This window comes from Caenorhabditis elegans, chromosome V (assembly GCF_000002985.6).
Source record: "Caenorhabditis elegans chromosome V".
Lineage (NCBI taxonomy): Eukaryota > Metazoa > Nematoda > Chromadorea > Rhabditida > Rhabditidae > Caenorhabditis > Caenorhabditis elegans.
Window position 1 is genome coordinate 2,164,765 of NC_003283.11, and position 23,320 is coordinate 2,188,084.

At 36.8% G+C, this 23,320-nt stretch overlaps 6 protein-coding genes and 2 pseudogenes across 11 annotated transcripts; 7 read left to right on the forward strand and 1 right to left on the reverse strand.

Annotated features, from left to right (window-relative positions):
• Positions 1-23: 23 nt before the first annotated feature.
• On the reverse strand, positions 24-2,015 carry srbc-19 (Serpentine Receptor, class BC (Class B-like); the record flags this gene model as incomplete). Its single annotated transcript, NM_071187.2, has 6 exons — positions 24-220; positions 267-371; positions 418-516; positions 560-766; positions 1,632-1,851; positions 1,900-2,015. The coding sequence occupies 6 exons, from the start codon at positions 2,013-2,015 to the stop codon at positions 62-64; spliced, it is 906 nt and encodes a 301-aa protein (NP_503588.1). The 3' UTR covers positions 24-61.
• A 2,526-nt stretch (positions 2,016-4,541) lies between these two features.
• srbc-18 lies at positions 4,542-5,904 on the forward strand (annotated as a pseudogene). Its single transcript has 7 exons — positions 4,542-4,654; positions 4,945-5,022; positions 5,067-5,164; positions 5,218-5,424; positions 5,473-5,565; positions 5,621-5,725; positions 5,773-5,904. Coding segments are annotated over exons 1-7 (826 nt in total).
• Positions 5,905-6,653: 749 nt separating this feature from the next.
• sru-46 lies at positions 6,654-9,648 on the forward strand (annotated as a pseudogene). The gene is given in 6 exon segments: positions 6,654-6,848; positions 6,851-6,967; positions 6,969-7,082; positions 7,765-7,932; positions 9,235-9,338; positions 9,381-9,648. Coding segments are annotated over 6 exon segments (966 nt in total).
• A 1,129-nt stretch (positions 9,649-10,777) lies between these two features.
• On the forward strand, positions 10,778-12,739 carry C45H4.18 (the record flags this gene model as incomplete). 2 transcript variants are annotated; one of them, NM_001316790.1, is made up of 4 exons in its annotated part: positions 10,778-11,212; positions 11,254-11,421; positions 12,312-12,415; positions 12,469-12,739. In NM_001316790.1, 4 exons carry the CDS (start codon positions 10,778-10,780, stop codon positions 12,737-12,739), a joined length of 978 nt encoding a protein of 325 aa, NP_001303719.1. The 2 variants fall into 2 exon arrangements, with proteins under 2 accessions (NP_001303719.1, NP_001303720.1); NM_001316791.1 differs by lacking the exon at positions 10,778-11,212 and having other exon boundaries at positions 11,275-11,421.
• A 210-nt stretch (positions 12,740-12,949) lies between these two features.
• srbc-17 (Serpentine Receptor, class BC (Class B-like)) lies at positions 12,950-14,352 on the forward strand (the record flags this gene model as incomplete). 2 transcript variants are annotated; one of them, NM_071190.2, is made up of 6 exons in its annotated part: positions 12,950-13,047; positions 13,092-13,311; positions 13,679-13,885; positions 13,930-14,025; positions 14,082-14,180; positions 14,233-14,352. In NM_071190.2, 6 exons carry the CDS (start codon positions 12,950-12,952, stop codon positions 14,350-14,352), a joined length of 840 nt encoding a protein of 279 aa, NP_503591.2. The 2 variants fall into 2 exon arrangements, with proteins under 2 accessions (NP_503591.2, NP_001303721.1); NM_001316792.1 differs by having other exon boundaries at positions 13,009-13,015; positions 13,076-13,311.
• A 397-nt stretch (positions 14,353-14,749) lies between these two features.
• On the forward strand, positions 14,750-17,174 carry cyp-33C1 (CYtochrome P450 family). Its single transcript, NM_071191.3, has 6 exons — positions 14,750-15,020; positions 15,446-15,807; positions 15,851-16,155; positions 16,214-16,424; positions 16,534-16,845; positions 16,897-17,174. Exons 1-6 carry the CDS (start codon positions 14,822-14,824, stop codon positions 16,993-16,995), a joined length of 1,488 nt encoding a protein of 495 aa, NP_503592.2. The 5' UTR covers positions 14,750-14,821; the 3' UTR covers positions 16,996-17,174.
• Positions 17,175-17,273: 99 nt separating this feature from the next.
• On the forward strand, positions 17,274-18,427 carry srbc-16 (Serpentine Receptor, class BC (Class B-like); the record flags this gene model as incomplete). Its single annotated transcript, NM_071192.3, has 5 exons — positions 17,274-17,645; positions 17,768-17,974; positions 18,021-18,116; positions 18,166-18,264; positions 18,308-18,427. The coding sequence occupies 5 exons, from the start codon at positions 17,274-17,276 to the stop codon at positions 18,425-18,427; spliced, it is 894 nt and encodes a 297-aa protein (NP_503593.3).
• Positions 18,428-18,723: 296 nt separating this feature from the next.
• Positions 18,724-21,835, forward strand: cyp-33C2 (CYtochrome P450 family; the record flags this gene model as incomplete). 2 transcript variants are annotated; one of them, NM_071193.4, is made up of 6 exons in its annotated part: positions 18,724-18,955; positions 19,087-19,448; positions 19,505-19,809; positions 19,862-20,072; positions 21,310-21,621; positions 21,673-21,835. In NM_071193.4, the coding sequence occupies 6 exons, from the start codon at positions 18,757-18,759 to the stop codon at positions 21,769-21,771; spliced, it is 1,488 nt and encodes a 495-aa protein (NP_503594.1). The 2 variants fall into 2 exon arrangements, with proteins under 2 accessions (NP_503594.1, NP_001303718.1); NM_001316789.1 differs by lacking the exons at positions 18,724-18,955; positions 19,087-19,448; positions 19,505-19,809; positions 19,862-20,072 and having other exon boundaries at positions 21,433-21,621; positions 21,673-21,771.
• Positions 21,836-23,320: the final 1,485 nt, after the last annotated feature.

The window sequence follows — 23,320 nt, forward strand, 5'->3', positions numbered from 1 at the left end:
TTCAATATTGTAGAAGTCAGAAAAATAAATATAAATTTTATTAATATAAAAAATTATCATCTCAACTATCCGTATTGGTAAAATTGCCAAGTTGACACGGCAATCTGCTTTTTGGCTGAGCCTTAATTTTGAAAGTTTTCCTGTTAAACGTCCAAAATACGAAACACGCTTCAATTGCACATCCGGCAAGTTTTGTCACAACTATATAGGGACCAATATTCTGAAAGTTATATACTTTAAAAAAAAAGTTTTGAGTAGAAAATTACCTGAAAACTAAAGAACTGCTTATGTGCAAATTGATTTGCAATAAAATTCGGAACAAAATCAAAAACACAGACGATTGTTGAGTCGATGAGTGCCAGGCGGTTCACCTTAACATTATTTTTGAAATTTTCAAAATTTTTAGGCTAGTCTTACCCTTGACAATTCCTTCCTCCCGTTCCTCCCGAGCTCATTGAAAATAAAAAGTTTAGCACAAAGAAGCAATAAGCACACGAAGGTGATGGTAAACGTTACCTGAAACATTTTTTCAAAATAAATTATTCCGTACAAAACTTACAGATTTTTGATGGGTCCAATAGTGAAAGAAACACGTATTCATCGCACAGCCCAAAGCTGCACAGTTTTTTGGGATGTTGAGCTTAAAATTGCAAAACACATATAAAACTATATCCTCATTTAGCCCGTAGATCACTGCGATCATGAAAATTATGACGGCGGGAAAACGTTTGCGGTAGTTGTGAAAGAAAATTGGAATGTACGCAGCCTGAAAACAATTACCTAGGAATTTAATTTTTGCGCATTCGGAGATTTTATTCTGTATCTATGAAAGATTCCACATGCCACAAAACCTAGGCACCTATGCTTTCAGCCTGGTAGCTCAAAAATTGAGAGCAAAAAAGTAAATTTGAAAAAAAAACTTTTAAAATAAAATCATTTTATAGTAGTCAGGCAACTAATTAAAGTTAATCGTAGGACCAAAAACTGCATTACGGCAACTGCCGTTCGGCAAAATTTTGTCGTCAAATTCGGCAAATCGGCAAATTGCCGGTTTGCCGGAAATTTTGATTTTGCCTTTTTGAAAGTTTTCGCCGTTTGCTAGATATTTCTAAAAAATCTGCTTACTTTTCAAAATAGATGTGGGAAAATTCATAGAATAATTTTTTTACAATTTTCCCGATTAAAATTAAAATTCTGAAATTTTCAAGAAAAAGAGCAAACCACATTTGCCAAAAATTTTCGGCAATATGCCGATTTGCCGATTTGCCAAAAATTTCAATTCTGGCAATCTGTAGGTTTACCGGAAATTTTCAATTCCGACAGTTTGCCGATTTGCCGGAAATTTTCAACTCCGACAATTTGCCGATTTGCCAAAAATTTCAATTCTGGCATTTTGCCGGTTTACTGGAAATTTTTAATTTCGGCAATTTGCCGGTTTGCCGAAAATTTTCAATTCCGGCAATTTGCCGGTTTGCCGATTTGCCAGAAATTTTCATTTCCGGCAACTTGGCGATTTGCCGGAAATTTTTAATTCTGGCAATTCGCCGATTTGCCAAAATTTTTCAATCCCGGCATTTCGCCGTTTTTGCCGGTTTGCCGGGCAAAATAGTTTGCAGCCCACCCCTGCTCACCGCTACTCTCTCCATCGAAATGGCCAATGAAACCATCGATCTTGTTGCGTCCACATTTGACGACGGAAATCCCAAATAAAATATCAAATTGTGATATTTTCTTAATTCTTCAGGAATTAATGAGTAGGCTATCACAAAAAGCAAATAAACACAGACAATTGATCCTTGTAGTACATCAACGGAAAATCGGAAGTAGAATAGAGCCATGTCTTTCTTTTTTCTAAAATTTGAATACGATTTAATACAAATTTAAAACCATTAAAGATACCTCTCAGTTTTAACCAGAAAATAAAAATTCATTGCACATGAAAATACAGAAGAAACGACGCCAAATATGGATATCGTCACCGCCGAAATGTTCATTTTTGGTTGCTCCGTGTGCATTTCTGAAAGTAGGCAATTTACTGAAAATTTTTTGAGCAACGAAATTGGACAAACTACGACGTAAGAAAATCCCAATTCATCTTAGAATAAAATATTAATTCGCAGAAAAATTTCCATTTTTTCTTACTATAAGCAGCTGTATGCAAAGAGCCAGACGACGAAGTTTAATTAATTTGCATACTAAGAAGCGTTGTGTGGAGCTTAGGAAAATGAGCCTGGTCAAAATTTTGACTACAAATATTATTTTATTAAAAATCAAAAAATTTGCGTCTCTTTTGAAGACCCTTCATTTTTTTAGAGAAAAATTCAAGCTTTAAAAAATTTTGGCGGGAAACTCATTGTTTTGATAATAAAATTGGCGGAAAATTCTAATTTTTTGAGAAAACAGTTTGAATGGGAAATTTAAATTTTAAAACGAAAACTCTAGGAGCAAAATTCAAATTTTCTGATAAAACAATTTTGGTGGGGAATTCAAATTTACTGAAAAAAAAATTTTGCCGGGAAATTTACATTTTCTGGAAAAACATTGGTGTGAAATTCAACTTTCTTGTGAAAAAAAATTCACCGGAAATTCAACTTTTTCTAGAAACTGTTTGACGGGTAAATCAAATTTGTTGAAATCATTTTAACAAGAAAATCAAATTATCCGAAAAACATTTTGACGGAAAAAAACCAAATATTTTCTGAAAAAAATATTGGCGAGATTTCAAATTATTTGAAAAAATTTCAGCGGGAGATATCATTCATCAGGATTATTTGGAAAGAAAACTCTGTCGATAAAACTTTGAAAAAGCGTTTCTTTAATTGGCCGGTTATATTTATTTTTAACTTTTTCCTTCTACTCTTGAGGATTTCAATTAAAATATAAGCGGCACTGGAGCACATTAAAACGTTATCTAACCGAGAAAAAGTTTAAAGATCCAATGAAGAAGCCAGAAATTTATATGATCGTCGAGTGCGAGATCATTATTTATGTCTTTAAATATTCAAAGCACAAAATATAACGAGACTACAATTAGCTTGAACATATTGCACCTAACGAAGAGTTTAACGATGTGACGATGCCGATGACATGTGATGAGCCATCCTAGAGTATATTTATTTATTTTATTTATTTAATACTGTGGATTTCTTTGCGTCGGAAAAGAGCAAAAAATACAATACATACACACGTGCAAAAAATAAGAAGTTTTACTTACATAATACACCAACATTTTCCAACACAATTAATTTGCGATGTAAAAAGTTTAATTTATCATGGGTCGTTGCCAAAAAAAAATTGCCAAAAAAATTTTAACAGCGACTTTCATGGAGGTACATCAAAAAAGAAAGACTGGAGAATTTCATTACCAGTGAAAAAATAGCTTGAAAAACATTTACAATTCAAATTGTCACGAAAATTGATTGTTTTCTCGAATGCTCTTTTTGAGTAAACAAGTCGTTTGATTAATATTTTTTTTGCAAAATTTATTTCAATTTTTATGTTTTTAACCTCTGTTAGCAAATATGCAGAATTGTTTCAAAAGTAGGAAAAACATGAAAATAAGCACTTTTACTAGCAAAATGAAAAATCTGAATTGAAAGTTTTAGTCACTTGCGCGGGAAATTTAAATTTGACCCAAAAAGCTAAGTGTTAAATAAAGCCATGAATTTTGCCACACTAGGGTTAAAATAGACATTTCACAAGCATAAACTCATGCAATTGAAATCGAAATAACAAAGTTCAAAAAACGCCAAAGTGTTTCCTCGATGAAATTTGATCCATTATGCCCATTTCGTCAACTCATTAAATATTTTTTTTTTTCGAATTTGCGCTCTTTGTCTGGTGAGCGCAGAAAAAATACTTTGAAGCAGGGTGCGCGACAAAAAAACTCGAATTTTCAGCAATTGCCGGAATTGTCGATTGCCGAAAATTTTGAAAATCGACAATTCCTGAAATTGTCGATTGCCGGAAAATTTTGAAAACCGACAATTGCCAAAATTGCCAATTGACAGAAATATAAGTTTGATACTTTTTGTAGATACAGTCTAAACATGCATTTTTGCCGAGCTCGGCAAACTTTAAGAACGTGAATTTACTAAAATTCAGTGATTATGGTGCTCCAAAAATAATAAAATTTATCACAATTTTCCGTGCTCGGCAAATATTGAAAAAAATAGATTTTCGAATATGCCAAGCTTGGCAAATTTTGAAATTTGCCACACACCACTATTTTTCAAACCTTTCAGTGCTTTATTACAGTGCCCTTCACGTTTTTTATTCCTCAAAACATGACTAAATTATGCACGATCACATTTCGTTCTGGCCGAGAATTTGATGAGAAAACTTTGAGCACACTTTTCAGTACAAATCTTGTGTGTTTTTCTCTGAGCCGCCAGCCGACCGTGAAATCGTGCTAGACATTTGTGACTGTGACTTTCCGTATGTGAAAAATCAAAGACAGAATATCAAAGTTTCTGCCATCTGATAGTATTAATTTCAACTGCCTCTTCTCAAAAAGTTGAGAAAACCTGTCTATTATAGATATGGATGTCCACGTCATGATGAACACTTCTGCCCTGATGATGACTCTAGTGGGAATTGGTTCTTCTCTCTACACAAGTGTTTTGAACATCTATTTTTTGAAAAAAGTTGAAAGGTTGGTTTTTTCATAAAAGACTCCTAGAAATCTATACTCAAATTTATCATCTTTAGAAATTTATAAACCACGGGCAACTGTACCATTTTCCAAAACATTTCCTAGTTTAAACTCTCATCTTCAGAAATTTAAAAATTACGGGCAACTCTAAATTTAAATTGCTCATCTTCAGAAATTTATAAATTACGGGCAAATCAATATTTAAATTGCTCATCATCAGAAATGTATAAACTGCAGGCAACTGAGAATATAAATTGCTAAGTTTTTCATTTAAAAAGGTTAATTTTCAGAAAGAAAAATGATATGATTCTATTTTACTTTCGTTTTTTCTTGGATGCGAGTATTGGACTTCTTGTTATTTTTTATCTGTTAGTTGTCATATCTCTCTCCTATTTTTGGAATACGTTTGCAGATTATCAAAACTTTATTTTTTATTTCGGATTTCCTATATCAAATATTTCCACCTGCCGATCAATCGTCTCATTGGCAATATCGATTGAAAGATCTGTGGCTAGTGATTTTTCAGAATTTAGTTTTCAAAAACAGATTCGTTTTTTTTTCAGGCAGTTTACAGTCCCATATTCTATCACAACTATCGCAAACTCTGTCCGTCAATCTTTATACTATTAATCGCAGTTTCTTACGGATTAGCTGAAAATCTAGTGCTACACGCTGTCTGTAATTACACAATTTATTTGTCTGAAAACTGCGCAGCACTGGGATGTGCTGTGAACTCTTGTTTCAACAAGTACTGGACTATCAGTAAATTGGTAAGAATTGGTTGTTACTTACAAAAAGTTTACACTGGGTAGTTTCAGATTTTATTTGTATTGATATTTTTGTTCTCTGCCATATTGTTTTTGAAACTAACAATTTTGAAGAAGAATACAGTGAACAAAAACTTGTCAAGAGTGAGTTTAAAAATAATTATTTTAATTTCATGGAATTTCAATCCAACAAATTTAGGTCAATTACTTAGCTATTATGGACTCAATTGTTATGCTCTTGTTCGATTTTCTTCCAAACTTCACAGCAAATTACTTTTCGAATCTCAAATTTCTCAGCTTTCAGGTATGTCTCAAACTTCACCGAAACCATTTAAAAATTTATATTTAAAGATCGCCGGACCCTACGTCACAGTTGTAAAGATGTTTGGAAGTGCATCCGAGGCATACTTGGTGTTTCGAATTATAAGAAAAAAGAGTGAATCTATGGTTGGAAGTGTCGGTAGATCTCTGGATCGTCGGTAGATAACTATTTGTATTATTATTCAATTGTTAATAAAGTGTATTCAGACTGATGCGTTTCTTGTAATGTCGGTTTTTTTGGTTTATAGCCGACGTCTTGCGAGTAGTATTTTTGGCGTACGGCCAACGTTTTGCAAACAGTGTTTAAGTTGGCTTGCAACCGACGTCTTGCGAGTTTTTTTGTAGAGCGACCGACTTTTTACAAATTGTCATTTCATCTTGCGACCGACGTCTCGCGAGTTGTTGTTCGTAGCGCGACCAACTTTTTGTAAACTGTCATTTTGGCTTGCGACCAACGTTTCGCTAATTGTATTTTTGTTTTGCGGTCGACGTCTCGCGAGTTTCTTTTTTGTATTGTGACCGACGCCCCGCGAGTCACTGTAATTTGTGGCGGTGTGAATATGGCGGCGTTTGGTGTTGCTGCTTTCGGCACCTTTGTGAAAAACTTTCTCAAAACCTCGAAAATGAGGATTGTCAGATTTTCCATTGAATGTGCAATATGCAATGCCTGCAGCTCCTGGCTTTTTTTAAAATCAAGATATAAACTTTTACAGACATTGATTATTGGCAGACAACTTACTTTGTTCAGACAACCTTTAAGGGTTCTTACGAATTCTCTGTTCTCCGAATCAAATAAAGACGTGAGTAGAGGCTGTCTGATTTGATTTGCCCCAAATTTAATTAAATCGAATTCTTGTTCTGAAAGCCTATTTTATTCATTTCTCGCCGTTTTGTGTAACACCTGGCGCCAAATGGCTCATGATCATACAATTTTTGGGCAGCCAGGTTATGTTAACTTCCAATATAGTTTTAATAAACTCTCAATATTAGCCATCATCTGTACTATTTATACGATTCCAGTATGCTTCATTTTATTGAAAATGATTTTTATCTATTTCAAAAGCAAACGACAGGACCAAAACAAGATTTTGTGTCCCGAGCTATTTTGTCAATTTTGATCATGCAAGTGTTGTGTCTTTGCCACGTTATTACAAAATTTTTGGTTTCCCGTCTTCCCCACACAGGATTGATCACTGCGTGGTGCGCTGTTGAGAAACCGCAGTTTTTTGAAACTTCTTGTCTTTTTCAATTATGGAGTTGTCTATTCAAAGTATGCCGCAGTTATTGTGTTTTGCACATTTCGAGTCACATTGTTGTTTTCGATTGGATCAGCCCAGCAGGTTTTTAATTGTTTTTTTGAGTTTCTAATTTCAGACTAAAATAGTATTTCCTAAACCATTCTAGTGGAAAAATCAAGAACTTACAACATTAAAAAAAACTTTTCTGAAAATATCCCCGAAGTATCACACTAACAAATCCTCCAAATTACAAAAAATCTCTTTTCCAAATCTTTCGTTATTGTACAATTACTCTACAGCCCAACAGTAATCCTGAAGTAATCCTGCAGTACCCCTACTGTAACCTTACAGCAACCTTACAGTACCCCTACAGTATTAGTACAGTACTACCACAGTACCCCATATCCCTCCACAAACCCATAATTAATATCCCTCCAAAAGACGAAAAGTCACTGTTTCCACAACTACAGTAATCCTACAGTACCTCTACAGTACTATTACAGTACCACGATCATATCCCTCCACTAACCCCACACTAAGATCCCTTCAAAAAACAAAAACTCACTGTTTCCACAACTACAGTAATTCTACAGTACTTCTTCAATACCTTTACAGTACTACTACAGTACCCCGAGCATATCCCCCTACTAACCCCACACTTCAAAAGACGAATAGTCAATTTTGGATAGTCAAATCACATTTTAAAATCGAAGCAATTTGAAATTTAATAGAAGCGTAACTTCTTTCAGAAAAAATCCTGCAAATTCAATCCCAAAATTTTTAGAAAATCAACAAAACCCTGGTTCTAGCAGCGCAGTTTTTCATATTTCTAGCATTTTTTCTCGCAATCCCAAGGTACAATTCACGTTGCACATGTTCCCAGTTAGGTGAACCATTCCCGACCGGATCAATTATAATAATGACTATGATATCAGGTTGTCCCATAAGTTTTTGTACTTTTTTTCAAATATTTTTCCAAAACTTCTAGAAAGTTTTAAAATTTTTTCATCGTAGGTCGTGTCAAGGTCGGGTCGTCCCCTTTCAGAAAAGATTCATTTCATCCATTTCTACTTTGCCACGATGACAATCATCAAACTTGAACGTCGAGACGTTAGATTGCTTCTTCTTTATGAATTTCGTCTTGGTCAATCAGCAATGGAAGCGGAACGAAACATATGCGGTGCGATGGGTGAGGGAGCACTCTCTTATAATACAGCAAAGAGTTGGTTTCAAAAGTTCAAGAACGGCGACTTCAGTCTCGAAGAAATAGAACGTTCTGGGCGACCGGTAGAGTTAAATGAAGAAGACCTAGTGAAGCTGGTGGAGGAAGAGCCTCGTCTTAGTCTTCGTGAAATGGAAGAGAAGCTCGAGTGTTGTCATAGCACAATTGCACGTCACTTGGGTCGCCTTGGTTTTACTTCAAAACTTGGAATTTGGGTGCCTCATGAACTTTCGGCATCACAGAAGCTCACTCGGGTCAACGTTTGTACTCAACTTCTAACTTTTCGTCGAAAGTTCGATTGGCTGAACAATCTGGTTACTGGAGATGAGAAGTGGGTGCTCTATGTTAACCATTCCAGAAAACGTCAATGGCTTCCGATCGGTGAGAAAGGAATACCGACGCCAAAGCCTGATCTTCACCCAAAAAAGATTATGATCTGTGTCTGGTGGGGTGTTCAAGGACCCGTGCACTGGGAATTGTTGCCAACTAATAAAACTATCACTGCTGATTACTATTGTGCCCAATTGGACCGAGTTGCAGAAAAGACCAACGGAAAATATGAACAACTATATTTTCTTCACGATAATGCTAGGCCTCATGTCGCCAAGAAGACTTTCCAAAAGCTGCAAGATCTTGGTTGGACTGTTTTACCGCATCCACCATATTCTCCAGATCTTGCACCAACCGACTACCATTTGTTCTTGTCTCTCAGTGACTACATGCGCGACAAGCAATTCGACGACGAAGAGCATCTCAAAACTGAACTCTCCACTTTCTTCTCATCGCGTTCGCCGGATTTCTTCTCCCGTGGCATCATGATGTTACCTAGTAAATGGCAACAAGTGGTGGACACTAATGGTGAATACTTGTGTGAATAGTACTACTTGTCGCTTGAGAGAAACAAATTTTTTTCAAAAAAAAAATAGTACAAAAACTTATGGGACAACCTGATAGATGGTGCTAGCAAGGATACGGTCAGTACAAGAAGTCGAGTTTTTGCGAAAAATTCAAAAAAAAAAAAATTTTTTTCAGCCCTTGTCAGTAATTATTGAGATCATAGTTCAACCAGTCACATTTGTTCTTATAATTTCACTAAATATTGTAATGCTTATAAAATTTTACCTAGTGAAGCAAATGTAAGTGTTAGAAACTTGGCCAAAATGCTAAGTGATTTTCAGCCGAAACCCTCCCAGCCCGGCAAAAAGCGGCAAGAACGAGACCGTTCTCACCACTACTATGATATTATTAATTCTACCCATCGTTTTCAATATTATCGTCGCATTCTACGAATGTTTCGACAATTTTGATTACTACATATACCTTATTCGCCCATTTTTTATCGATGCTCAATCTCATATAATAACTTGTTATTTCTATTTTACTCATCCCATATTTATTAAAAAATCTATGAAAACGGTTACTGTGAAGTTTAGCGTTAGTAAATAAATTAGTTTTTTTTTAAATTACAGGTATCTTTATCATTTTCAACTTATGTATATCATCAATTATACATTAGTCTCCCAAAAAAGTTTGGGAAATTGTTTTAAAAAAACAGCTATGGAACCAAACGTCCAAATATAGTGGTGAAAAAGTCAACAAATTCAATCAAAACTTGTAATGGTTTTGAAAATTGGGAAATCTAAGTTTTCATCCAATTTAAATTTTAATTACTGTCCATTTTACCGCCAAAATTAAGTGTATTTGTTCGATGGAGCGCGCTTGCATTATTAAAAAAAAAAGATACTCCTCTCATTTTGACTGATTATTTTTTTGTGTAAATTTACTGGAAATTTAGTCAAAAAATTGAGAGCTTTTTAGTAAACAATTTCTATTTATCTTGAATTTTTTACTGAATTTTCAGTGAAATTACATGAAAAACATGAAAAATCAGATAAAAAATGAGAATTTTTTAATACATAAAAATAAAAAATGATACAAGCGCGCTCCATCGAACATTTTTCAAGAAACCATAAACAAGTCAAGGGGACTAGAAACCTCCGTTTGCCAATTTAAAAAATGGCCTAACAAAAGTGCGGACGAGGAAAAATCCTCGGTCGTGTAGTTCTCTCGGAGTTTTCCATTTCGATTTCATTATTTTTCTGCGGTCTTTTCTTCAATTTTGTTTTTGGTTTTGCCTATTTTTGTATAATAGTTGTTTTATCAAATAGAAAAAAACAGATTCGAACAGAAAAATGAATAAAATTCAATGTCCGAGAGGAGTCCACCATCAGCGTTTGCGTTCGGGCGCATTTGCATAGTTTCATTGCAAAAGGGCAGCCGGCGAGCACTGAGAAAAATTAAATTGAACTTACTAATTGTTCCAAGAAAAATTGGCTTCAAATTTTCCAAAAACAAAAGCATGCAAACCTATTTACTTGTAATATTTTTTTGCAGCAGAACATAATAATTTTTCTTAAATATTTTTCAATTTCCTCAAAACCCAATTTACAAAGATCTGCCATAAACGCCTATTAATGTGCGAACAGGGTTTGTCGAATGTGTTTTGGCTGGCTTTTCGCGTGTCTTTTCTACTTCCTGTCTTTAACATATTTCCAATCTCACACCAGAAAAGAAAATGAACCCACCACTAGATAGGTCGATTTTTGGCTTGGAATCCTATATTCATTTCCAATACCGTTTCGATGAATTCTCGGCTTTGGCAGTTTTATGTGTACTTTATACTATTCCCACTTTTTTTGTACTTTTAAAAATGATACATGTTTATATAAAAAGTAAAAAACACCAGACCATGAGAAGTTTAAATCCAGAAGTTTTTCGTCAATTTTTGATTATGCAAGTGTTGTGCCTCTGCCACGTGGTAACAAAATTCACTGCTTCTCGATTTCCACAAACCGGGCTTATCACTGCTTGGTGTGCTGCTGAGAAGCCGCAATTAGTGCTGAAAATTGTGATTTACGCAAACTACATGATTATTTATTCAAAATATGTTGCGATGATTTTGTTTTGCGGGCTACGTGTTGCTTTGATGCACTCGATAAACTTTCAGCAGGTAATTTTATTGCTACAATATGCATTAAACAATTATTACAGAAAACTATTCGATGGTTCCCAATGCTCACGATGGTTCTTATTCCATGTGCATTTTGTCTAGCACTCCCAAGATTACTTGCTCCGACTACGTGTGCTCAATTGGGCCGGCCATTTCCGTTTGGATCGGTGATTATAATGACGTTTATAGAACGAGAGGCTAGATACAGGGTATGAAAATTGAACGTACATAAGTTTTACCTTAATCTTTTTGGAAAAGTGCACCATTTTAGAGGCATGCAGCATGCAGTAAGCAGGCAGGCAGGGAAGAGTAGGTAGGCGGGAAAGCATGCAAGGCAGAAATCTGGTGTAGTTGAATAGGTATGAGGTAGGCATGTTGGCAGACATGAAGTAGGCACGTAGGCAGGCATAAAGCAGGCAGGTAGACGCGTCGGTTAGTGGGGCAATAGGCACGTAGATAGGGACTTTGGCAGGCATGATAACGTAGGTACGTAGGTAAGCATTTAGTGTCGTTCAGTAGGCATCATATAAACACAAGCAGGCAGGCACAAAGCAGGCAATAGATAGGCACGGCTACATCGATGAAGTAAACCTGTCACAAGTAGAAAGAAGGCAGAAGTGAGATAGGCACATAGGCAGGCACATAGGCTTTTCGATTTTCCTGTTTTGTGAATCCAAAATTTGTTTTTGGAAACCGTAAAAATTGAAAAATTGAAAAAAATTAAAATTGAGCACAAACTTTTTCGTTGTTTTCATTTTTTCGCTTTTTAAGATAAAATCTAAAAAACGAACCTCTTGATAGGCACGTAGGTAGGCACATCGGCAGGCAAAAAGTAGGACCGTAATGAAATACGCACATATAGAATCATGAGACATAGATAAGCTTGAGGCAGGCTCAGTAGGCAAAAAACTAGGCAGGCGTTCATAGGCACATAGGCAAGTCGGAACTACGTAGGCATTCACGTATGATGTAGGCACGATGTAGGCACGTAGGCACGCTTGAGACAGGTAGGTAGGTATAATGCAGACCGTAGGTAGGCACGGCGACGACGAAGTAAAGTATGCATATAGGCAGGCATATGAGAAAGACATACTTTCAGCCGATACCAACAATCATAGACGTCATTGTTCAGCCAATCACCTTAATATCAATACTTTTGCTCAACGGACTTATGCTCGTCAAAATCCATAGAATAAATTTTGTGTAAGTTCAAAATTAATTTCTTCCTACATATAGTATTTGTATTGTGGCTCCAGACGAAAACTAACCCAACAAAAAAGCAAAAGTGCAAGCGAAACTGTGCTGACAACTACCATGATCTTAATCATCCTCCCCGTTGTGCTCAACACCATCGCCTGCTGCTACGAATGTTTCGGCGATTTTCATTATTTGATCTACCTAATTCGTCCGTTTTCTATCGACGCTCAATCTCACGTGATAACTTGTTATTTTTACTTTACTCATCCAGTTTTTAGGCCAAGCAATAGTAAAACGGTTTTTGTGAAGGCTAGTAGCATGATGTTGTAAGATTTTTCTTTAGATTTTTGGTACTTGAAAAATAAATGTTTTCTTCCATTTTCGGAATTCATTTTTTCTCATGTGAGTAACCTGAGTTCCGAGGAAAAGTGAATTAATTTTTTTTTGTTTTTGTAATTAACCAAACAACTGCAGTGATGTTTTTTTTTCATTTTTCCAACTTCCTGTAATTCATTTTAAAATCTAAAAAATATTTGAAAAATGAATATCACAACGCCTATCATTGTGTCATTTATTGGGCTATTCCCGTCAGTTTTCACATGCGTGGTGAATTTATTTTCGTTGAAAAAAATTGACAGGTCTCAAATACCTTTAACTTTTTTATAGGCATGTTAATTTTAAGAAAGAAAAATGACTTGGTTCTCTTCAAGATTCGATTTTTCTTGGATGTAGTTCTTGGTGCATCGGTTGTTGCTCACTTAGGCTTTGTGCTTATTTTAGCAACCTTTCATGAAGAGCTCATCCCTTGGAAAAATGTAATCTTGTACCTATCACTGTTTTCCTGGAATATCGGATCCGCAAGATCAGTGACCGTTTTGGCAATTTCTGTGGAAAGGGTAGTGGTGAGTAGACTTTTATGCCATTAAACATGGCAGGGATAGCTCAGTCGGTAGTAGGCAATCTAGAGGTCACAAGTTCAAGTCCTGCTTCTGCTCCTCATATTACCTAGCCTCACGTGGTGTCAGGCTGTCCTCTTATGGTTTGATCTACAAAAAATGCGGGAATTTTCAGCCATCAAGAATTAGAAATCAATTGAGAACTCTGCGTCTCAACTCCCGCATTTTTTGTAGATCCACGTAGATCAAGCCGAAATGAGACACTCTGACACCACGTTTAACCTTAAATAAAAAGCGGGGCACTCCATTACTTGATTATGGACCACACTCCTCCCGGCTCGAAAATCTTCCAAATGCACAACCTTCAGTTTAGGCCGTCTTTGCGCCTATATCGTATCACAACTACCGGCCGTATTTTCCAACGTTTTTGATTCCCATTGCTGCGATCAGTTTTGGAGCATCTGACATATTCATTCTCTTCGGAATCTGTGAGTACGAGATCGACGTTCCGGAAGGGTGTGCTGCTCTGGGATGTTGCATTAATGCATGTTTTACTAAATATTATAGCATTAATAAAGGGGTTAGTTTAGCATTTTTTAAAAGGTTAAATTACCAAAATTTCAGATAACCTACATATCAACTTTCACATTCACTCTACTACTATCCACTAAACTACTTTATCTCAAAAACTACAACGCTGAAAAGAAAAGCTTATCCAGGGTATGTATGTGCTTATTATTTGAGAAGTGAAATTTGATTCCTCCCCAAATTTTTAGGCGAATATCTTAACCCTTATCGACGCCGCCAACGTGATTATTTTTGATTTTTCACCAGTTTTGATATCATTTCTGTTCCAGCAGTGGTTTTCACTACAAGTTTGTAGTTTCCAGCTAAACGAATCAAGGCCCACAACTTTTTGTTTTCTAGGATTTCGGACCCATCGGGGTGGTGTCAAAAATGTGGGGCTGTGCTACAGAGGCCCTACTGGTTTTTGGGACATTCAGAAAGCCGAGCGGAAAGAAAACGAGCAATGTCACCGTTATCTAACGATATACTTCTAGAACATCATAGAATTGTTGGAAATTTCTAGAAATTTTTAAGCTTCCGGGAAGTGAACCATAATTTTTTTAAAATAAATTCGAGACACTTCTGACAGATTCGGAAAAGCTCTAGAAAATTTGGAAAATTCCTAGACTGATATGGCTCCCCCAAAAGTGTTAGAAAAAAGTTAAAAAGTGTTCTTAAATTGAAATATTTTCTGATTGAAAAAATACGTTTGAAATTTATCGACTATAAAATACGATAATGAACACTGTCTATTTCAGCATTCTAATCGTAGAAAACATATTGAAAATGATTTTACGTTATCTTTTCATGACCAAATCACTTAACAAAACACTTGGTACACAAACCCCACCCTCAACTTCTTTCACTTGTCACAAACCACGAGTTGAGCGACCAATATATAAATCAGAGAAAAAACATAGTGGCCTGGGAATATCTAACTTCAACAACAATGATAATCATTCTGTTATTGACTTTTCTAACTATCTACTTTGTGTACGAGTTATATTGGAAGCGGAGGAACTTTCCACCCGGGCCATGTCCGCTGCCAGTTTTTGGGAATTTGTTGTCTATTGCAAATCCACCACCGGGATATAAAGCCTTCGAGAGATGGACTAAGAAATATGGTGATGTCTACACGTTTTGGATTGGTTAGTTTAGAAAGGAAGTGAGAGAAAAGTAGGGTAGGTTGTAGGCGGAAGTGTAAGCGGAGACCTATCCAAAAAATACATGCCTGATATATTGAACATACTTTTGACCATCGTTTGACTTAAAACATTCACGAGCGAAAAAAATCAATTATCAGGACTTCAAAGTGGGATTTAAGCCACACGTGGTGTCAGCGTGCCCCATTTCGGATTGATCTATGTCGATTAACGAGAATCGCAGAAATTTAGATGCAGAATTCTCAACTGATTTTGCATGTTTAAGAACGTGTTGACACCACATTTTTTGGGAATCATTCCCGCATTTTTTGTAGATCAAACCGTAATGGGACAGCCTGACACTACGTGTGGCCACTTTTTTTTTGTTTTTTTGTTTGTCGATCAGCCTTATTAAAATTCCGACGACTCAGGTAACACTCCTCACATAATGATCAACACATGGGACAAGATCAAAGAGACCTTCATTCGTGACGCCGACACATACACAAACAAGGTCGTACTCCCTATGGTGACGTTGTCCCGCGGCGGCGAGTACGGAATTATCGATTCGAATGGAGCCATGTGGCGAGAGCACAGACGGTTTGCACTTTCTACAATGAGAGATTTTGGTCTTGGGAAGAACTTAATGCAGGAAAATATTCTGATGGAGGTGCAGGATGTTTTTGCGAGGCTAGATGCAAAACTGGGATCCGAGACGGATGTTCCGGAAGTTTTCGATCATGCAGTTGCGAATGTGGTTAATCAACTTCTTTTTGGATACAGATTTATGGGGGTTTCATAGAAATTTTTAGCATTGCCTAACCGATGAGTTTCAGCCCAAAGAAAATGAATATCAGGAATTAAAACATATTATTGATTCTCCAGCGGAAATTTTCGGAAAACTTCACATATTTCTAGCCATGAATATTCCAATATTTGCAAAGCTGTTGCCCGAATCTTTATACGAAGGACCAATCAAAACTTTCCGGGATACTACATTAGCATTTTTTAATAAACAAATTGAGGCACATCGGCACCGAATAGATTTTGAAGATTTGAACTCAGAGAGCACAGATTTTGTAGAGACCTTTTTGAAAGAGCAGAAAAGACGTGAAAGCGAGGGTGATTCTGAAACTTATAGGTAGGAAATATGGGAATATATTATAATTTTGAGCTAACAGTAAAAATTTAAACTTCAGTAATATCCAGCTTTTGAATGTTTGCATTGATCTTTGGTTTGCGGGCCTCAACACCACAACAAACACTATAACATGGGCAATCAGCTACGTTTTGCATCATCCAGAGGTTCAGGATAAGATTCATGAGGAACTAGACAAAGTGATTGGAAGTGATAGGCTTATCACCACAGCTGATAAGAATGATCTTCCGTACTTCAACGCGTCTATAAATGTAAGCACGGGCGGGTTTCTCAACGCGTTTTCAAGGTTTCTAGAGTACCTTTTAGTACACGTTATACTCCAAGTTTAAATTTTACTAATTAATGTGCAAAATATTTCAGGAATCACAACGAGGTATCAACATTCTCCCCCTGAACTTGCAGCACGCAACCACCCGTGATACTGTGATAGATGGGTTCAAAATCCCCAAGGGCACTGGAGTGGTTGCCCAAATTAGTACCGTTATGAATAATGAGGAAGTGTTCCCAGATCCGTACACTTTTAATCCAGACAGATTTATCGATGAAAATGGGAAATTGAAGAAGGTAGACGAGCTCGCCCCGTTCTCAGTCGGAAAACGAAGTTGCCCGGGAGAAGGCCTTGCTCGGATGGAGCTTTTCCTTTTCATTGCTAATTTTTTGAATAGATACAAGGTGAGTTAGCCTATCGCGTTATGAAAACTTTAGATGAAAACGATTTTGCAGATACATCCCTCAAAAGAAGGCCTACCGTCAATGGCCAAAGGCAGCGGACCAGTGGTTGCTCCGAGGTTGTTCACTGCGATTCTAACAAGAAGATTCTAAGATCGCAATGTTTTTGGGTTTCATAAATGCTTAAATTTTATCGCAAAATTTCAAAATTAATTAATGATCTTCCACCTACCTTGACATACTCGTTGCATTTTACCGTGATTTCTGAAGTTTGTCTGTAGGTTGGTGTTTTTCCGGATTTCATAAAACTGACTTCCAAGAAAGTAAATTAATTCAGTTTTTTCTTTTTGTTTTCGAATTAATTAACTGACCGAAAAACATAATTCTTGACTTGTCAAACAATTCATTTTAACAAAAAAAACTAACTGAAAATGAATGTCACAACGCCTGTGATAATCTCAATGATTGGACTTTTACCGTCAATTTTTACATGCGTATTGAATATTTCTTTGTTGAAGCAAATTGAAAGGTTATTTAAATTTTCAGCATTAAAACTTTTTTCTACATTCAAATCCATATTCAGAAAGAAAAAACATTTAATCCTTTTCAAGTTTCGCTTTTTCTTCGATGTAATTCTTGGTGCATCGGTTGTCGCTCATTTAGGATTTTATATTATTTTAACTAGTTTTCACGATGAATTTTTACCATGGAGAAATATGATTTTTTATTTTTCCCTGGTATCTTGGAATATCGGAGCGGCTAGGTCGTTGACCGCCTTGACAATTTCGGTGGAACGTGTGATGGTACGTGCTGTGCTGAGAAACAGCTAAAACTGGTTTTTTTAAAATAGTTTGCAAATTATTCAAAAGAGTATTTGTGATAGAAAAGTTTATAACAACGTAGAAGTCACAAATAGTAATTTCAGGCTGTATATGTACCGATAACCTACCGCAACTACCGCCCGTATTTCCCAACATTTGTGATTCCAATTTTTGCAATTGGCTTCGGAGCTTCTGACATCTTCGTTCTTTTTAATATTTGCGACTACCAGGTCAACGTTCCAAAGGAGTGTGCTGCTTTGGGATGTTGTATTAATGCTTGTTTCAATAAATATTACAGCATCAATAAAGGGGTTTGTTTTCCCGGCTAAAATATCTAGAATATCTCATATAATTAAGACAGCTTATATTTTGACTGTAATGTTTGCAATACTACTATCCACGAAATTATTTTTTCTTAACAAAGACTCAACTGAGCAGAAAACCCTGTCCAAAGTATGTATACCCGATTTTTACTAACCCTTCATAATTTACACTGTTACAGGCTAACCTTCTAGCTCTTATCGATGCGGCTAACGTGATTATTTTTCACTTTTCACCAATTCTGTTTGCGTTTTTGTTCAAGCACTGGTTTACAGCACAGGCGGAGATGATTTTAATCCAATATCTAAATTTTAAATTTTCAGAATATTGGGCCAATTGGAGTGGTATCAAAAATGTGGGGTTGTGCCTTGGAAGCTCTGCTGGTTTTTGGGACATTAAGAAAGAAGAGCGGAACAAAAACGAGCACTGTTAATGTTATCTAAAATGAAAAATCTGAAAAAAAAAATCTAGGCTACATAATAAATATTCTCTATTCTGATTTTTTAATCAGCGGAAAGTGGATGGAATTAGTAGTAAATTGACATTATCTTTTCCCCTCTAATTCTCCCAACAAAATACCTGTAGCACAAACTCCACAACACACTCAACTTCTCTGTGTTATTATTCCCAACGACTACCTCTCCCTTACCTAATACCCCTCTCACATATCTCGACATCTGCGTCTCCACGTGTCACAAACCATGAACACGCCCGGGCGACCGGTACATAAGCGAATAACATTGCGGGCTGGAAATGTCTGATTTCTACAGCGATGTTGATTATTTTGTTATTGACTGTTCTCACTGTCTACCTTGTTTATGAGTTGTATTGGAAGCGGAGGAACTTTCCACCCGGGCCATGTCCGCTGCCAGTTTTTGGGAATTTGTTGTCTATCGCGAATCCACCACCGGGGTATGAAGCGTTCGAGAGATGGACTAAGAAATATGGAGATATTTATACTTTCTGGATTGGTGAGTTAAAGCTTACTCAAGACTGCTTCAAGCTTAGACAAGATCTGGCCAAAACTAGGCCATATCTAATATGAACCGACTGAGTTCATCTTAAGCCTATTTTGGTGCACTATAACATTAATATAATTCAGGTAACACTCCTCACATCATGATCAACACATGGGACAAGATCAAAGAGACATACATCCGTGACGCCGAAACCTACACGAATAAGGTCCGACTACCTGCGTTGGACCTGTTCCGCGGTGGCGAGTACGGAATCATCGACTCGAATGGTGCCACTTGGCGAGAGCACAGACGATTCGCACTTTCTACGATGCGAGATTTTGGTCTTGGGAAAAATTTGATGCAGGAAAATATTCTGATGGAGGTGCAGGATGTTTTTGCGAGGCTAGATGCAAAACTGGGATCCGAGACCGATATTCCAGAAGTTTTTGATCATGCTGTTGCAAATGTGGTTAATCAACTTCTTTTTGGATATCGCTTCGTGGGGGTAGGCTTTTCAAAAAAAAAACTTACTATAAGCATTATCTAATTAAAAGGTTTCAGCCCAAAGAAAGTGAATACCAAGAATTGAAACGAATTATTGAGGCACCCACTGATCTATTCGGAAAACCACACATGTTCCTTGCCATGAACATTCCAGTAATTGCAAAGCTGATGCCAGAATTTATGTACGAAGGGCCATTCAAAGACTTCCGAGATACTGCATTTGCATTTTTCAATAAGCAAATTGAGGCCCATCGGCAAGAAGTTGATTTGAATGATTTGAACTCGGAGAGCACAGATTTCGTAGAGACTTTTTTGAAAGAGCAGAAAAGACGTGAAAGCGAGGGTGATTCGGAGACTTTCAGGTAGGAATTGTATTTTGGAAATTCTAATTTGAGAAAATTAATTTAATTCCAGTAATGTCCAACTTTCAAATGTTTGCATGGACCTTTGGTTCGCGGGTCTTAACACTACAACTAATACAATTACATGGGCAATCAGCTACATTTTGCATCATCCAGAGGTTCAGGACAAGGTTCATGAGGAAATGGACAAAGTGATTGGAAGTGATAGACTTATCACCACAGCTGATAAAAATGATCTACCGTACTTCAACGCGTTTATCAATGTAAGTGCTAGTTGTGGATATTTGTAACGTGGTTATAGAACTGAAACAGTCAGCTGCTATGAGAACATATTATTTTTCAGCTTAATTAAAAAATTTAACTATTATAGTTACTCTAGAGTTAATTAATAAATTAATTTCTATTGGAAACTGATTTTGAAGGATTATTTTTGAATGTTCATTCGCTTTTTTTTCAAATACAACTACAATAATCCTACAGTACTCCTACAGTACTACTACAGTACCCCGACTCTATCCCCCCATTAACCTCAGACCAATATCCCTTCAAAAGATGAAAAGTTCATTTTGAGCAATCTACAGTAATCCTACAGTACTCCTACAGTACCTCTACAGTACCACTACAGCACCCCGAACATATCCCCTATAACCACAGACCAATCTCCCTTCAAAAGATGAAAGATCATTTTTCCAAACTACAGTAAGCCTACAGTACTCCTACAGTACCACTACAGTACCCCGACAATATCCCCTACTGTTGCGGGCCCAGAGCAGTTGGGCGGCTCCTTTAGGGTCGCAAACGAACAAGCAAAGGAGAGAGTATAGCGGAGTTCTGAGGAGAAGGATAAGCAGTGTGGAAATAACACAAGTTTAATCATAAACCCATTTATTGCTCAAGTGTAAGGCTAATAAGGATTTAGTGACTTGTGCTACACATGTCCGTGAAGCAGCCGACAGGCAACGAGGTTGGTGGCGGCGGCAGTCGTGGTGTGTTGACGTGTGGAGTGCAAGCGGGTGCTGCAGCCAGAAGTTGTTGACAAGTGAAGTCGAAGTGAGGAGTGTAGGCCAGACAAAGTGTGAGGAGGAGGAAGGGGCGCTACGCAGTGCGTAGCGCCCCCGTCGCTGCGGGACACATCGTGTTTGGCGGTAAATTCAAATAGATGTTTGTTGGGAATAGCTTTGGAGGGAGCGGAGTGGTAAAGGAGCGAGTGGACTGGGGTAAATGAGACACGGGGAACACGAATAACGCGGTCTCAAGTGTCTCAGAGTGCCCATAAATGAGAAGTGGAAGGGGTAACCCGCCCCACTTCGCAACACCTACTAACCACAGACCAATCTCTCTTCGAGAGACAAATAGACATTTTTTAACCCAGACTGCAAACTACATAGCAGACAGACATACACTATTTTTTTTTAATATATAAGTAATGATATTTTAGTTTTTTTTTTAAATTCGTCTTTTATGCCTTCTTTCTTACACAATCACAAAAAATTTTTCCAGGAAGCGCAACGTGGAATCAACATTGTCCCTCTGAACCTCCAGCACGCAACCACCCGTGATACTGTAATAAATGGGTTCAAAATCCCGAAAGGGACTGGAGTGGTCGCCCAGATTAGTACTGTTATGAATAATGAGGAAGTGTTTCCGGACCCGCACACTTTCAATCCAGACAGATTTATTGATGAGCACGGAAAATTGAAGAGAGTCGAGGAGCTCGCCCCGTTCTCAGTTGGAAAACGAAGTTGCCCGGGAGAAGGACTCGCTCGAATGGAGCTTTTCCTTTTTATTGCCAATTTTTTGAATAGATACAAGGTAGGTTATTATAGTGGGTTTAGAATATTTTTAGCAAAATCTAGTTTGTAGATCTACCCATCTAAGGAGGGCCCACCGTCAATGGATAAGAGCAATGGAGCCCTGATTGCTCCGAGATTATTCTCCGCGACTTTAAAGAGAAGATCATAAATTTGCATTGTTTTTTGTTTGTATAAATTTTCTCATCTTGCTAAACTAAATAAACTGCATTTATATTATCTTTTTATTTTACGGTCCAACTTTTTTTCCCAGAATAGTGGTGCATGGCATGTACCAACTTCCTCCTACTGATCGCCTCATACTGCCTGTAACTGTGGTCGATGACTATGGGAGAGTTGTAAAATCGTGCCGAGTCATCAAATTGTATGGAAGGAGACGATGCATTGTGCAACAACAAACAACAAAACAAATATCGATTACATGTGGTTCCAAATGTATAATAGTACATAACTTGGTACATAACTTGGCAGATATTGCAATAGAGAAACTGGAGAGAAATTAATTTAAAAATTAAAAAGAAGGTTAAACGAGGGATTTTCCAGAGAAAATCTAAATATATTGCCAATTAGTGCTTTCATAGCAGGCAGGCGCGGTTTTTGAACATGATGTCTGCCTGAAACCTGCACGCCTTTTGCCTCTGTTCCTCATTTTTAAGTAAATTTACAAGTTTTTAATTTTTTTCATTTCTATCAATTCTATGAAAATCAAATTAAGAAGTGAAAAAAAACGTTCATTTATGTTCTAGTATAAAGCTGAGGCAAGAGGCATGCAGATGTCGCCTTAAAGCCTACCAGCAGGCCTTAAGGCAAACATAAAACCCTTATTGCCAAAAAAAGTGATGGAAATAACTGATTAATAAAACAAATCACAACGAGATTGATTTCAAAATTTTCTATTCTGGGAATTTGAGAGTTTTAGAATTTTTAATAAATAAGCAAGGTTCCCTGCAATCACATCTATAATTTTTGTGGGTCCAATATTTTTTTGAATATAAGTTTTAAGATTGTTACAAATTTCCGATAGCTGACTGCATTTTAAACTTGTGAGAAAATCTTTGAACCAGGGGTGGGCGGCAAGTGTCGTTCGGCAAATTGCCGGTTTGCCGATTGGCCGGAAATTTTCATTTTCGGCAAATTGACGATTTGCCGTTTGCCAGACATCAGATTTGCCGGAAACATTTAGAAGGATTTGTTATAAGACGGAAACACTTAAAACTGTGCCTTTTTGAATTTTTTCCCGTTTTTCTACATATTTTCATACTTTTCAAAATAGATGTAGGAACATTCATAGGATGCGTTTAATTTTGCCATTCGAAATTGAAATTCTGAACTTTCCAAAAAAAAGTGAGTGCGAAACCATAATTTGCCAAAAAATTTTCGACAAGTTTCCGTTTTTCTGGCAAATTCGGCAAATTGGCAAATTGCCGGTTCGTTGAGTTGCCGGAAACTTTTAATTCCGGCAATTTGCCGATTTTCCGATTTGCCGCTCACCCATGCATTGAACTTTATTCTACAAATTCATAGATGTTTGAAAAAATTTTCCAACTTTTTTTTTTCATATTCCAAACTTTTTTTTTCAGATTTAACTATAACTAGTCTCAAATGTACAAGTTTGCTATTACAGGTGACCTTATAATAAAGGTCACCATTCAGCCCCGCCCCTTTTCCCAGGCACCAATAGGAGAGAGGGGAGGTAGGCG